Below are 16,568 nucleotides of genomic sequence, written 5' to 3' on the forward strand. Positions count from 1 at the left end.
GGAGTGGATTTTTAGCTAGGCCTTTAAGGACAAGAATTTTGAGAGGACAAGGATAGAGTTCATCAGAGGCAATGGGAACAAAATGACTAAAAGCATGGAGCCACGAAGGTATGTGGTGTATTTCTGAAATATCGAGTAATTCAGTGTGTCTGGAGTGTGCATTTTATGTAAGTGTGTGGTGGGAGATTAGCTTAAAAGGCAAGTTGGGGACAAATTATGAAGGGCTTTGAGTGAAATGCTCAGTTTGCTGTGGTGTTATGGACAGAGAGGTCCGTCTCTAGTGGCTACGGCAATATAATAACATGGCCACAGTCAGTTGGTCCAGTGATGGGAACTTGACCCAAACTAAAACGATCTTTTCCTGGGTCTTTTTAACATTGCAAGGGGAGAAGAGTTAGGACTGGTAGAAGAAGACTTGGATGTAATGCTTGACAGTTCTCATTGAACAAGCTATCTCCCTGTGGGGATGCTGATGAGCAGTAAAAGTGAGAGGGAAGGTGACTTAGTGAGTTGCATGGGGGAGAGTGGAGGGAAAAGATCCTGGCAGAAATGCAATGTGTGTCAGGTTCTAGTCATCTCCCAGGTACAGCAGCATTCTCCCCTTCTTGTGGTGATATGAATTTCCCCAGAAGCCGAAAACCCCATTTGAACTGGCCTAGGACAAAAGATAAATTTGTTGGATCATGATACCAAACAATGAGAAGAGCAAGAATGCAGCTGTTTGGACTTGAAGATGCATTGTCCCTGCCTTTCTCATCAAGTTAATTTTAGACTGTCAAAAGAGCTTTCCCCAAAAGGGTTGGAGTCATGGCTCTGAATAACTTCCAGCTCACATTTTCCAACTTTATTAGAGAGGTCTTCTGCTGCTTTTTCCTTATCGCCAATTTGAAAAATCCTAGGGAAGATTTCTGATTGGTCCAATAAGGACTGTATGTCAACTCCTAAGCCAGAAGGCCAGCTTTGTGTTGGTAGATCCATTGGAACACCAGAAGCTTGTGGGAGAGGATCTGTTTTCCATAAGATGGGAGAGGGATGATAAATGTGCCCTTCAGATGGGGAAAGCCTAACCTGAATCCATGGCCTTGGGATTGGTAAAGGAGTCTGCATTTGAGAAACACTGCCTGGAGGAGGTAGAATCTACTCTTAACTGAGATAGGAATGCTAGAGGATAAATGAATTTGGGAAGAGAAACAGGCTTAGTAGGTTCATTGTTAGGATGCATCTGTCTTCAGAAATGTAGGAAACTTGTTAGTTTGGTGGTATTAACATAGGCTGAGGTTCTATTTGAATCTGAAGTCTAATGCTGTCAGTACTTCTCTTTTCAAAACTTTCTGACCATCTGTGTTAGTGAAGCCCATCAGTAATAATGGTGTACATTTCAGAGTTTCTGTTAAGTATAAGACATTGTAGCAAGGCCTTTGAATATAAACATGTCATGTAATTATTACAGCAGTCTTGAGTGTATTATATGGAGGACGGAAACAGGTAAGAGAGATTAAGAAATTTAGCTGAACAAACAGACCTGTTTCAAAGGGATAGGCTCTTCCCATTACATTATGCTGCCTCTTTTAGATAGTACTGCTAATAATACTCATATTACTATTAATAAAAGCTGACAGTTATTGAGCTTTTACTCTGTGCTAAGTACTGTGTTAAGTACTAAAAATGACATATCTCATTTAATCTTTACAAGTATTATCCTCAACTTATAGTTGGGAAAATTGAGGCCCAAGGTCATGTAGCTAGCAAGTCATAAAGCCCACACTCGAATCTAGTCGAATCCATAAGCACTACTTTCTACTGCCTCTAGCTCCATGATTATTGTAGTAATTAGTATTGGTTAAAAATTGTATTTGCTCACTGACCATATTCACTCTTTCACCAGAAGTTTCCTGTTCTGTTAAAATATCATGATCCTAAAAATGCCTCTATTTTTAGAGAGCTTCACTCTGAGTCATGTAACTGGTTTGGATGTGGCTCTCTTTCAGTAAGACAATAGCAGCATAATAAGCCTCCAGGTTAGCCCAGCATTTGGTATTGCCTGTTTTAGTAAACTTACTTTTGGTTTGCTGCTGTTAATGTTATGATCAAGCAGATGATATGATTTGTTTATTGGATGAATCTCTGATATCTATATACTAATATAAAGCCCTGTGCTGTCATGGCCTGCTTCGGTCTACTAGTTCCCAAATGTGGTATCTAGCTGTTCGTCAGGTTCCACCTTCCTAACCCATGGAAATCTTGACTGTATTTCCACACTATGGGTTGCCTACTGGGTTTATTGTTTAAAAAGGTGGGAGTTTAAATGTTCTTTTTTATGTTTTTATTGAAAAGAGCAAAAGTGCCATGAAAAGTTTAAATTAGTATGAGTGTATACAGCTGGTATTCATTGTATGGGTTAATTTGAAAAGCTTTGTCTGCATGCCCACTTCCGATGAAATTTGGGTCCGATTACAAGATAATGCTTGGCATAAAATTTGTTTCACATTACACTACTATTTGATAGTCATTCATTAATTTTTTGTTTACTTATTCAGTATCAACAAATCCTTGTTATGGAGATAAGACATGACCCTTACAGTGGGAGGAGTTTATTATTTAATAGAACTGTTTACAGACTGCACTCTGCAGTCTTGATAAATGCAGTGCACATGGCTTACAATTTACAAAGAGATCCAGGCTCTCAAATCTTGGAATTGCTGAAATAAAGTGTATATTCTTGTGTGGTTTCAACCCCCGGTATTTAGGGGAAATAAATAGTATCTTCGATGGGGGAGGGTAGAAGATATTAGAGCCAGGTGACGCCGGTAAACCAGGTAACACTGTTATAATCTCTGCAGAGCGGATGCCAGATATTATTTATAGAAGTATTCTGACATTTAGTGAGAATCTGTAATATTTAGGGTCGGTGCAGAGACTTTCATTTTAGATAACTTCTCCAAACTTTCTTTTTGCGAATGCATAGTATTTTGTGCTTGCATGGCAGCAAGTATAGAGAATTACAAAGCACAGAAATCGTACTGTTCAAAAGAAAATACTAGTTTGAATTATTGAATATCTTATGTACAACGGGCATAAATCTTTGAAGCCATGGGGATTTTTGTTTAGACGGAACAAGATGGAATGTATATTCTTTGAAAAAATACAGCAAGGTGCACAGAGATGAGGCTTTGTGTACAATATGCCTTTTTAAAAGTCCTCCCCTGATATCCAAAGTATTGCGCTGGTTCACGGAAGCTAAGACTGAGCACCAGCGGCGGGACCGGAAAACTCGCTGCCGGAACTTTTGTGCTGCAGTGCCTCGCCCCAGCCGGAGCTCGTTCGTAAAGGGACCGTCTCAGCCAAGTGCCTGTTGGTAGAAATCTGCCTGGCGTCGGGTCTGGAGGGGCTTGGAGGTGACTGTGGCCGTGGCTGGAGCAGACGTCCGGTGGAGTTCTTACGAAAGAAGGCGCCATGGACGATCAAGGCTGCCCCCGGTGTAAAACCACCAAATACCGGAACCCCTCCTTGAAGCTGATGGTGAATGTCTGCGGACACACTCTGTGAGTCGGGAGACAGTGGGTATCATGGGAGTGAGACGCGCAGGTTTGGAGGAGAGATATTTGGCCTCTGTTCAGGGGAGAAAAGGACGTCATTAGTTTCGACACTGGGGAGGAAAATGGGAAAAGGAAACATTTCTGTAAATGGACTGTAGCCGCTAGCTGTAAGCCGCTTTGGCCTGCTTTGGACTGCCGGTACCCAGATGTCAATTTGTCAAGTTCCTCCCTCGATTGCCGAAAACATTGACTATTTTCAGGCTGTGTTGTCCATTGGGGTCCGGACATTTCGTTGGTTAGAAACTTGGGAGTTGGAATGTTTATTTTTGCATGATTTTTTTTTTATTATTAAAGAACGAAAGTGCTATGAAAACAAAATTACTGTGAGTCTATACTGCTATTGTGTGAGTTAGTTTGAAAACCCCATCTATATGCCCACTTGTCCTGATGGAGTTTGGTTAGATTCTCATCACTGGAAGGAAGAAAATACAGACTCTAGGCAGTTAATTTTTGAGATATAATAATGGCTGGCATTTATTGAGTGCACATTATGTGCCAGGCACTGTTCTACACTCTTTACCACGAATACTCTCACATCGTTCTCTTAACAGCCCCGTGAAGCAGATACTAGTGGTATCATTCCTATTTCGCAGGAAAAGAGAGATTGCCCCAAGTCCCTTATTAGGTAGGCTCTGCTGGAATTAAAACACAGGATGTCTTACTGTAGAAAGCCCATTTTTGGGGTGGGGTTGGGAATGGGGGAGGAGGGTGGTTGAGTTTGTATATTTTGAAGAATAAGTGCAGAAACTGGTTAAAATGTTACCACATTTTTGTGGTCAGGAAAGGTGGTTCTATAATAATGAGATGTAAGGTGCTATAATGGTGAGCATATATTATATTCCTGACGTTTCTCTGAGGTTTCTTAGAGATGAAAAATGTTGGAATATCTACCGTGTAGTAAAAAGGTGTTTGGGTAAGCATAAATTGCATAATTAGTTGTAGTTATAATGATTTAATGGGGTTTATTAACTTAATGGATCTCTTCTTTTAATTAATCTTTATTTTATCCCTTATCTACGATTGAATGGTTTAAGATTAAAAATAGGGTAAAAGTAATCAAGTAGAATGCATGGGAAAGGAAAGTGAGGCAAACATTGTATATAGACTATTAGGTTTTTAAAGAGATTTTGTTTAATTTCTCTTCATTTTCCTATATCAGGTTTATTACAGTTGGTGCCCAAGGAAAGAGAGTTTGCTTTTTTTGGCAGGATACTAAATAATTGACTGGAAGAGATGTCTGTCTAGCAGAAATTAGCCAATCGGGGAAGATTATTTGACTTCACTAAAACAAATGGCATTTTTAAAAAATAATTTTTTATTTTTCAATTACAGTTGATATACAATATTATATTAGTTTTAGGTGTGCAACATAGTGGTTAGACATTTATGTAATTTATGAAGTGATCACCCTGATAAGTATAGTTAGTACTCATCTGACACCATACATAATTATTACAATATTATTGACTATATTCCCTGTGCTGTGGTTTACATTCCTGAGACTGTTTTTATAATTGGCAATTTGCACATCTTAATCCCTTCTCCTTTTCCAACCATCCCCTTGGCCCCCTTCCCATCTGGCAACCATCAAAATGTTCTCTGTTTCTATCAGTTTCTGTTTTTTTTTTTTTTAATTTTATTTTGTAGAGTCTACATATAAATGAAATCATATGGTATTTATCTTTCTCTGTCTGACCTTTTTCACTTAGCATAATACTCTTAGGTGCCATCCATGTTGTTGCAGATGGCAAGATTTCATTCTTTTTATGGCTGAGTAATGTTCCTGTGTGTGTGTGTGTGTGTGTGCGTGCGTGCGTGCGTGCGTGTGTGTGTGTACGTACCACATCTTTATTCATCTATTGGTGAATACTTACATTGGTTCCATATCTTGGCTATGGTAAATAATGCTGCAATGAACACAGGGATGCATATGTCTTCGAGTTAGTGTTTTAGGTTTCTTCAAATACCCAGAAGTGGAATTGCTGTGTCCTTTGTCTCTTGTTACAGCCTTTGTTTTAAAGCCTGTTTTGTCTCATATAAATATAGCTACCCCAGCTTCTTTTTCACTTCCATTTGCATGAAATATCTTTTTTCATCCCTTTACTTTCAGTATGTGTGTGTCTTTTGATCTGAAGTGTGTCTCTTGTAGGCAGCATATATACGGGTATTGTTTTCTCCATTTATCCTCCTGATATCTTTTGATTGGAGCATTTAATCCATTTATATTTAAAGTAATTATTGGTAGGTATGTAGTTATTGCCGTTTTACCCTTTGTATTTTTTATCTTCTTTTCTTTGTCTTAAAGATGTCCCTATAACATTTCTTGTAATACTGATTTGGTGGTGATTAACTCCTCTAGCTTTTTCTTGACTGGGAAAATGACATTTTTTTTTTCAATTATAAAATACTTATTTTTAATTAGAAATTGCTTTTGTTGTATCCTTAGTCTTTTTTGTTTTCTTATAATAGTTCAGAATTGTCCAAGTCATTCTGGTATTGCATTTATTTTGGTTTATTTGCTAACCTGTTAGATGGTTATAGACCACATTTATAGTCTTTTTTTGACGTGAAATAGGAATAAAATGAATAAAAGACTATAGGGTATTGGCTAAGAGAACAAATTTGTGATTTTGAATTATTTTATAGCCTTTGTGGCTTAGGGCAAATTACTAACTCCTGTGCTTCATTTTTCTCATGTGTCCAATAGAGAGAATAGTGCTACTACCTATGTTAAGTGAGGATTAAATAACACGTGAAATATTCAGAGGTGTTTAGTAGAGTCTCTGTCACATAGCATTTGTCCTGTTTATTGGCTATTATGTTTTTTTTTTGTGGGTAGCATGAGTGTAAGCAAAAATGAAATTAAAATAGGGTCTATTTGGCTATGAAAGACTTGAACAATAGTGATTATCTTTAAATTAATGAGACTATAAAATTTGTAAATATAGCTTTAATTATAATGACCCTACTGTAATTTTCTCATGTTCGCTCATGAAAATGAGATTTTGTGTGTGTGTGTGTGTGTGTATTCTTTTTTCATTATCTTAGATATCTTAGGTATCTTTTCTAAATCAGTATTATATATTTATATTTAAGAGTTGGATGGTAGTCCATTGTTCATTTGTACTATAATTGATTTAACCAAACATTTTTTGATAAATATCTAGATTTCCAGTTTTTCACTGGAGTAAATTGTCTATCTCTTTGAACACTTATGCAAATATATTGTAAGATATAACAGACAAACCATAGTGTAAATGCCTAGTAGTGCGTGTGACTTTTAAATTTTGGTAAATTTTGCCTAGTTCTCAAAAACGATTGTATCGATTATGCTTCCAGCAATGATGTATAATAATTCCTATTGCTACTAATCTTGCTTTTCTGATAGGTAATAAAACATGGATTTTGAGGTGTAATACTTCTGATGTGCTAGTATGTTGAGTTTGTATAGCATGTATTTCACAGGGTTGAACTTGGGGGCATTTTTATAATACACTTGTATTAGTTCTCTATTGCTGTGTAATGATTTAGTAGTTTAAAACAAACATTTATTATCTTATGCAGTTTTCAAGGTTCAGGAATCAGAGAGTGTCTTAGCTGAGTGATTTGGGCTCAGGGTCTCTCTTGAAGTTCACTCAAACTGTCATCTGAGGTTGGAGTATCTGTTTCCAAGGTCACTCATGTGGCTCTTGGCAGGAGGCTTCAGTTCCTCCTCCTGGGCCCTCCATAGGGCTATTCATGACATGGCTTTTCCTAGAGTTAGTGATTAGAGAGAACCAGAAGCCTTTTATAATCTAATCACAGAAGTGCCATTACCATGACTTCTGCTATATTTTGTTTGTACCGAACAATCCTTTTATAACGTGGAAAGGTATTTATACACAAAAGTGTGAATACCAGGAGGCAGGGATCCCTGGCTCATCTCGATACTGGCTATCCCATAATTTTACTCACTTTGTTTTTTGTTCGTGTTCTCAAGTAGCAAAGGTATTTCAGGAGGCAAGTGATAAGAGTGTCGCTTCCCGAAAGACAGGAGGAATAGGATATAGAAAGGTTAATTAAGGGAACTATTTATGGGAGAAAATACAGGAGCAGAAAGGAAAAAAGGTGAAAATACTTTTTTGTTATGAAAATACTTTTCTCCCTTAACTGTTAGCAGTTGAGGAAGCATATTCCATATGTATCAATTTAATCCAGCAAACACCCAAATGAATTGATTGCACATCTAAGAAGATTGGATTCTATAGTTTTTTTTGTTTTTGTTTTTTTCAATTCGAAGATGAATTTTGTCTTAATTACAGAAAAGGATAATTTTTTTCTTTGTTTATCAGGGCCACCTATTTTCATAAATGAGCCTTTCATAGAATTCTTTTTAGAATTCTGAAGGCATATTGAATTAGGTGGAGTCAGTTATATCTAATTCTCATTTCACTATAGTCTTTAATGATTTTATTTCTATCCCAACCATTCTTAGCAAAACTTGTCTCTGAAACCTTTACATTTATTTGACTTTGCTAAATCTACTTTTTTTTTTCATTTTAAACATGCATAAGACAAAAAGTAGTGGAATAAACAAAAACATGTCCAGATATGTAAAAGTCAATATTTTGCTTTGTTTACTTAAGATCTTTCTTCTCTCTTTCCTTTTTTCTCTGTTCCTCTCTCTCTTTCTCCCTTATTTAGTGATGTTACCTGGTAGCTTGTTTGTAAGTTTCCAGTGTGAATTTTGCTGATTGCATTTCTGTGGTATTGTATAATGTTTCTCTGTATTTTCTCTATATTATTAGCTACATTTAGAAGCTTTAACAGATTTAGGTCATATTTATTTATTGTTGGAAAGAATAACTCACCAGTGACATTCAATTGTTTTAACTAACATTCTGGGCTTATATAGCACATTTGTGTAATTTAAGAAACGGTACTTCTTCTAGGCAGAAAAATTAGGAAAAGGCACTTATTATAATTAGAAAAGGGAACTTTCTAGATTTATTGTTGGTAATTTCTAATTTTATTCTTTCGTGGTAATAGACATACTCTGTTAAATTTCAATCTTTCGAAATTTTTTGAAAACATTTATAGTCCAGCATGTAGTCTGTCTTGGTGAATAATCAGTGTATTTCAAAAGAATGTGTATTCTGTGACTGTTGAGTATAGTGTATAATGTATGTTAATTAGGGCAACTTGGTTGATAGTGTTGCTCAAATAGATCCTTGCTAATTTATTTATCTATTCATTTTATCAATTACTCCAACCAAATTGTGGGTTTGTCAGTTTCTCCTTTTAGTTCAGTCATGTTTCATTTATTTTGAAGCTCTTATTAGATACATAGATATTTCGAATTGCTATGCCTTCCTGGTCAATTTCTCCTTTTGTCATTATGCAATGTCAGTTTTGTCTCTTGTATACTTTGTCCTTAAGTTTAGTCTCATATTAATATAGTTATGTCAGCTTTCTTATGCTTACTTTTTGATGGTATTTCTTTCTCCATCTTTTTGCTTTCAACCAATGTGCCTTTATTTTGTAGCTAGTATATAGTTGAGTCTTTATTATCTGGTCCAACTATCTATGCCTTTCAATTGGTGTTAGTCCCTTTATATTTAATGTAATTATTGATAATATTGGGTTTAAGTCTATTTGCTTCTCGTTTGTCCCTTTTGTTTTTGTTGCTGTTCCTTTTCTGCCTTATTTTGGATTAGTTCAGTATTTTAAAGTATTGGCATATTAACAGTAGCTCTTTATTGTTATTTTTATTATTTTTTAGTGGTTTCTGTAGGTATAACAATATGTATTGTTAATGATCTATTTAGAGTCAACCTCTGACACACCCTTGTCATTTCCCATTTTAATACCTCACAAATGTGAACAAAATAATTCCATTTTCTTACCCCTCTCATCTTTATGCTGATGATTCATATTTTTTACTTCTACATATGATTTAATATTGTTGCTTTTGTGTTTAAGGAAATGTAGAAAATAAAAAAAGTTTTAAAAAATACCTTTATTAAGATATAATTCACATACCACAGAATTAACTCATTTAAAGTGTCGAGTTTAGTGGTTTTTAATATATTCTCAGAGATGTGCATCTATCACCACAGTCACTTTTAGAACATTTTTCGTTACCCTACAAAGAAACCCCTCACCACTTAACTATCACCAACACCTCTCACCTTCCATTCATGTTGTGCCTCAGCCCTAGGCAACCATTAATTTACTTTGTCTTTACAGACTGCCTATTCTGGACATTGCATATAAATAGAATCATACAATAAATATATGGTCCCATGTGATCAGCTTTTTTAGTATTGTTTTCAAGTTTCATCCATATTATAGCATGTATTAGGACTTCATTTCTTTTTTGTTACTGATAACTTTTCTATTGTATGATAACATCACATTTTATTTATTCATTATTTGACAGACACTTTTTAGTTGTTTCCACTTTTTAGCTATTATGAATAAATGCTTCTGTAAACATTCATGTACACGATTTTATATGGACAAATGATTTTGTACCCTTGCATATATATTTGGAAGTATACTTTTTAGAGCATATAACTCTGTGTTTAACCATTTGCGGAACTGTAAAAGATTGTTTTCCAAAGTGGCTGTTGCATTTTATATTCCCACCTGCAGTTACTGTTTTAACTACATCTTTTGCTAACACTTATTATTTCTCTTTTTGATTATAGCCATCCTAGTAGGAATAGAGTGGTGAAACGTAGTCTTTTTCATTTACCTACTTATTTATCACCTTTGGTGTCCTTCCTTTCTTTGGGTATGATTTTACAGTTGAATTGATTTTCTTCTGCCTGAAGAACATTTTTATCATTTCTTATAGTCCAAGACTGTTGGTTAAGAATTCTCCCAGATTTTGTTTATCTGTAAGTGTTTTTATTTCAGCCTACTGTTTGACGAATATTTTCACTTAATATGAAATTATGAGTTGGCATTTCACTACTTGAAAGATACCATTCCATGGTTTTATGATCTTCATTGTTTATGAAGAGAAGTTAGCTGTTACTCACATCTTTTGTCCTCTTTATGTAAAAATCTTTTGGAGCCACTTCAAAGGGTTTTCTTTATCATTTGTTTCTAGCAGCTGAATATGATAAGGCTCAATGTGGTTTTCTTTGTATTTATCCTAGTTGAGGTTTGCTGAGCTTAGATATGTAAGTCAGTGTTTTTTTTTTTAAATCCTATTTAAAAAATTTCAGCAGTTCTTTCTGCATTAGTTTTACTCTCTTCTTATTTTGGAACTCAGATTACATGTATGTTAGACTCTTTGGTATTGTTCTATAAGCCCTGAGATGCTATTTTTCTTCAATCTTTTTTCTCTGTGTTCTTCAGAATAGGTACTTTCTGTTGCTCTGTCTTCATGTTCACTGGCTATCATCTGCCATTTCCGATCTTCTGTTAAGCCCATTTAGTAGATTTTTCATTTGTTATTATACTTGTTGTTCTAGAGTTTTCATCTTGTTCTTTATCATTGTCATTTCTCTGATTAGATTTCCTATATTAGCTGGTTTAAAAGTTTCTGTCTGCTCCATCCAAATATATTGGCTGCTTCAGGGTTCGTTTCTATTGACCGCTTATTTTTTTAGACTGTGGGACACTTTTTTTCTTTTCCTTTCTGCATTTTTAATACTTTTTTCAACTGCATACTGAGTCATGTAGATGGTACATTTTAAAGATTCTAAATTTTATCTTTCTGTGAAGAATGTTTTTTAAAAAGAATGTTTTGTAGGTAGTTCAGTTACTGGCTGAAAACCTTGAGCTTTGCAGGCTTATTTTTAATATTTGCTAGAATGTCTTTATGGAGGGCCCAATGTATTTCCTTTCTTTAGTGCAACTCAACCTCCAAGATTTTAATTCCTTGCCAAAACGTGTTGGGGCTTGATTTTAGGCGTTGTTAGGGCAAGTTTAGAGTAAGTCTTATTCTAGGATGTGGTCCTTACTTTTAGTTGAGTCTTTTTTGGTATCTCAGCTGGATCTGAGGTGTTAATAAGGTGTTAATGCGGTTTCTCTGCTCTAGCAGGGTGGGGATTCCAAAGTATACCCAGCACTTCTTAACTACCCTCAATTCTTCTCTCAGCCATTTTCTTTTAAGCCTTGTTTGGTTTTGTACTCCACATGTATAGCTCGTTCCTTGGCCAAGGACTTATGGCGGTTCCCTACACAGACTTCTGGACCCAGTTCTAGAGATTTGGTATCTCATTTTCTGAATATTAATTACAATGAAGATCTCAAGATCATTCTTTATGAAGGAAGTAGTTTTTGTTTTCACTACATAAGTAAGAGTTGGTGTCTCATATGTAAGAGTTGGAGTCTGTATTTTAATAATCCAATTTTGGGAGTAGTGGAAAGAACCCTAAATCATAAGTTAGAAAATCTAGTTTTAGTGCTGCAATAGACTGGCCAGTTTTACAATTTTAGACCAGCCATTTAACTGTAATTTGTTCATTTATTTAGAATAGATAATATTTAGCTCCCTTCAGTCTCTTAGCATTTGGGTAATTTAGTTAATAGTTCATTAGAAAATCATTGTAGTTTTAGTCTTTTTTTTTTGTTCTTATGCCATTAATAAAACTTGTAAAGTTAAAATTTTAGTTATTTTTGTTAGCTGTGATTTTCTCTTCCAATATGGGGGAGAGTACTGATCACTGTATCTACAGAATACGAACTGTGAATTGGTTATTTTATGGCTGTCATATATATTTTTTTGTTTGACCAAAAGTGATTATTAATGCACTTTAGTCTTCAGGGTGCCATGTATGCTAAGATACTCATTTCTGTTCCTTTTCTTATCAAGTATAACTTAATGTTGTAGTTCTTAAAACCGATTAATAAATATTTAGTACTTAAGTTATTCATAATGTTTCTCTTTATATGTGTGTATATATAGCTCTATCCTATCTAGCTCTTCTCTAATTCTTTTGTAATGGGAATCCTTTTAAGATTCATTTTATCTGCTGACTTGTTTACATTCTATCATCCATCCATCTATCTTATCTATCTATCATCAATCATCTATCTATATCTATCTATCTATAGCTGTCTATCATTTGTCTATATCTATCTATCTATCTATCTATCTATCATCTATCTAATCTTTATCTGTTTCTCTCTCTATATTTTTGTTTTCTGTCTTAGAGGAAACCTTTTATGAAATTTTGCCTGCAAGTATGTTTCATAGGAACTTTGGCTTCATGGATGGGCACCCTTTAGGATCTCTTTCTCTGGAAGTTACCAAATTTGTGTTGCAAAAGTCAAATAGGTAATATGAAGCGCTCTATTAGATGGTAACATTTATTTGTGAAAAGCAAATTATTTTATTCTGCAAGAATCTGAAACAATAGCTCATTAGTTTCTTTTAGGGATACAAGTATGAACAGACTTAATTTTCTCATTGGCTTTTTTCTACTGTGGGCTGTGTAATGGTGTGTAATGATAGCCTGCATGAGTTTGAACCCTAGGTTTGCTACTTATGCTTAGCTGTGTTACTTAGGGAAATTAGTCATTTTCTTTAAGCCTTTGTTTTCTCATCTGTATGGTAAATTTACCAGTAGCCTCACCGGGTTAGTGTGAGGATTAGTTCACGAAGGTTAAGAAATCAGATAAATGTAAGAGTAAACTTACATTTAGTTTAGTACATATAATCAGCTATAAAGTGTTAATCTTTATTATTCTTAATGCAGAAGTATAGTTTTTAGGAAGTTTCAGGACTCTTTTGACAATTTACTTCTTGTATACTTAGCAACTAGTACCTGAGACAGTAGATAGAATGAGAAGTGAATGAAAATTTAACCTAGTGATTTAAATGGTTTTAAGTCTTAAATGTGTTAAGTCTATTTTCAAAGAAACAAAGTAAAGCTCAACAATAATTTATTAGTTGTTGGTGTTTACTAATAAATACAAGTTTTCAGTCTTATATACTAAATAAATTTTCCAGACCACTGATTCTCAAACTTGCCTATCCTAAGAATCATCTAGCGTGCCTATTTAGAATACAGATTTCTGGGCCCCACCAAAGATATTTGGAGGAGTGACCTTGTATTTTATATTAGCTATCTAGGAGAGTCTTGTGCTCAAGCAATTTTAGAAAATACTGTGCTGGGTATATACTGCAGTGAATGTGGCAGATGTTACTACCCCCCCTCCCCTGAGTTTTATAGTGAGTGAGTCATTAAAAGGAAATTAATTTTTATCTCTTCTTTATAAAGAAGAAAAGGGAAGTTTAGAATTGTAAAAAATATTCTTTGTAATTAAGGAGTGAAAGTGAGCTTTATGCAATATGTGAAGCAAAGAGTTAAAAAGTACTGTTAAAGAAACAAACCTGAAATCTTGAAACCAAATTTGTAACCATTTCCCTGATTTAGATAAAGGACCTTTAGGGAAGCAAATACTTTTGGTGGGTATATCATAAACTTCAAAATTTGTATCAAGGGAACAAAAATGTTAAAGTGATTCCAAATGCATAAACATTTTTGTAGAGCAGTCACTGAAGATGAAAGTTCTGAATATTAGACCCGTTAGGAAAGTAGAAGGTGATGTCTGATTTGGCTCTCAGGCTGAGGATCAAAACCTGTACTATAAATAGTACATGCTACAAATTCTATTTGTTTTGTCAAAAGGATTGATAGGAAACTAGCAGTCTCAGTTAATTTAAAATTGGGAAGAGTTTAGGAATCATCTTTTTAGTTCTATTCTATACCTGTCCCCCACCTTTTTTTAAAACAGTGGAAAAACTGAAGCCTAAGAAAGGTTATATGGTTGTATTGCCTGCCTAGCCAGTTCCATTTTTTTTATTTCTGTGTAAATCCCAGTTAGGAATTAATTAAATTTTGATCACATTTGCTAAATAAAATTTTTATTAATGTAATATGAAATTGCAACTCAAACCTTATTTTATATAAAAATGAAAATACAGTATTATCAAAATCAATTTGATATGTTAGAATGATTTTCTCTTTATAGTTTAGTTTCCAGGATACTAGCCTAGAATAAAAAAAAATACCTTAAACATTCAATATTGATTTTCCCACCAATCTTGTATTTCGCCGTATCTTTTTCTTTGATTGATAATATATAAACAATGTCATAGTATGTTGTTTTTGAGGTATAGTTGTATGCAAAGTAGGAAGCCTAAATGTGTTGTATTATGCGATAAAATAGATTTGGAGGATAACTTTTTTTTAATCAGAGGCAAATCTTATTTCCTTTTTTTTCTGTCATCTAGTTTCTTTGGAGAGCAAAAGATATCACAATATCTCTGAAAAATACATAATTTAGACTATTTTGTGTTATGTTCAGGTGTCTAGAAAGATTATATCAACTACTTCATAAGGATAACTAATTTTATAGTATATTTTGTGTATTTCACTTTTTGATATTGTGAATCAAAAATATGTTATATACATGTACAAATATATTTTCTATAAAAAGACAAAAAATTTGATGAACATCATTAGAAATGTTTTGGATTATTAGTTTTCCTTTTATTTACTAAGTTAAAATATGTGAAAAACAGATGAAGAAAAATGATTGTATACCTCATTCAGTTTTTTTAAGAACACAAATATGATAGTGGCTATATCATTGAAAATTAATGAGGGCTCCATCAATATGGTGCAGTGCCTCTGCATCACTGATTTATATATTTTTAATAAGCCTTCTATTCTAATTTCAGGTAACTGAAACAAACTGCACCTAGCACTAACTCTGATTTACTTAGAAACAGTTCATTTTATTAAAATATAAATGTTGTGAAATCTATTACTGTTAAGTATAATTTTTTCATAAATATTTTTAAAATGCTTACTATCTGACTATAACTAACTTGTCTCTAAACAAAGCATCAGTTTTTAGTATTATTTCAAATAATGTTACCAAAACTCATTGTTTTATATGCCCTTGCTTCTTGCTACAGATCTGTGGAGTTGGAGTAGAAAGTATGAGGGAAAAAACTTTAAAAAATAATAGGATTGTGAAGTGTGACATGGAAGGTGTTTTATTTTTGAGATCTATTGGAGCATACATGAGGACCATTTAAGAGTATATTTCTATATTCTATGGCATTAGGAATATAATTTTTAATATTTGCATCCTTTTTAGTTTTATTTTAAAACTTGTTTTACAATGTCTATTTTGTTAGTTTTATTGAAAATATAATATTAAAAAATATTTTGACAACAAAAAAATTGTATATAATACTTTTACAGAGCATTTATTTTCATTTTTACCTTCTTGTTCTTATGTCTACCCCTCCACACACAAATGAACGATTAGATAGAAATCAGTGTCTTATTAGGTATAGGAATTTGCTGAGCTACATTATTACTTGGTTTTCTAAAAATGCTAATATTCTAAAAATGCTAATACGTAAGTGATATCTTAAATTTTAATAAAATATAGGGTTAGCAGGTAAAAACTTTGTATTGATTCTAATGCCAGTCATTTGATAGCAAAGGGAGTTGTTTTTTAGAAAGATTAAGTTGATAAGCAAAATATTAAAGACAAAAATTCTTACTCTTAAGGTAGTTTAAATATAATTCTAAGATGTAATATGTTACAATAGATGTTTCTCCATTATTCAGATTGTGAATGTCTTATTTCTTATAAGCGTATCTGGCACATTTATTAATTTTTAACTTCTTTTGGAAGTTAATTGCAGAAAAAACTGTAATGTGCTGAAACTAAATGCAAAAACATACAATTTATAGTAGGAATGGTGTCAATAATAATAAATTGTCATAGCTAGTGTAAGTTTAGTATTTGTAATTCCTCCTTGGGAAATACATTATTTGTGTCTCCTGTTTGCTTTATTTTAGGTTTATATTATTTGGAATTAGAATAGAAACTAACTTTTATATATTTTATGTAGAAGTTAGAATGTAATAAAACTAGAAGTTATTTAAAACATATGGCCAAAGCAGATTGATTAATAAAATACCTCACAAAGGGCAATTATAT

General features: G+C 33.6%; 1 protein-coding gene across 3 annotated transcripts in view; it reads left to right on the forward strand.

Moving 5' to 3' along the window:
• Positions 1-3,320: 3,320 nt before the first annotated feature.
• MNAT1 (MNAT1 component of CDK activating kinase) overlaps positions 3,321-16,568 on the forward strand; it is a 167,050-nt gene continuing 153,802 nt past the window's right edge. For 2 of the 3 annotated variants that reach the window (XR_004950088.1, XM_016162364.2), the window contains exon 1: positions 3,322-3,542. Coding sequence is in view for 2 of the 3 variants with exons in the window: in XM_016162364.2 (XP_016017850.1) it covers positions 3,454-3,542 (89 nt within the window). In the remaining variant the exon portion in view is untranslated. Of the gene's footprint in view, positions 3,543-16,568 lie in introns of all 3 variants that reach the window. The other variant, XM_036218195.1, reaches the window with a different exon arrangement.

Source organism: Rousettus aegyptiacus, unplaced genomic scaffold (assembly GCF_014176215.1).
Source record: "Rousettus aegyptiacus isolate mRouAeg1 unplaced genomic scaffold, mRouAeg1.p scaffold_m13_p_3, whole genome shotgun sequence".
NCBI classification, from domain to species: Eukaryota; Metazoa; Chordata; class Mammalia; order Chiroptera; family Pteropodidae; genus Rousettus; species Rousettus aegyptiacus.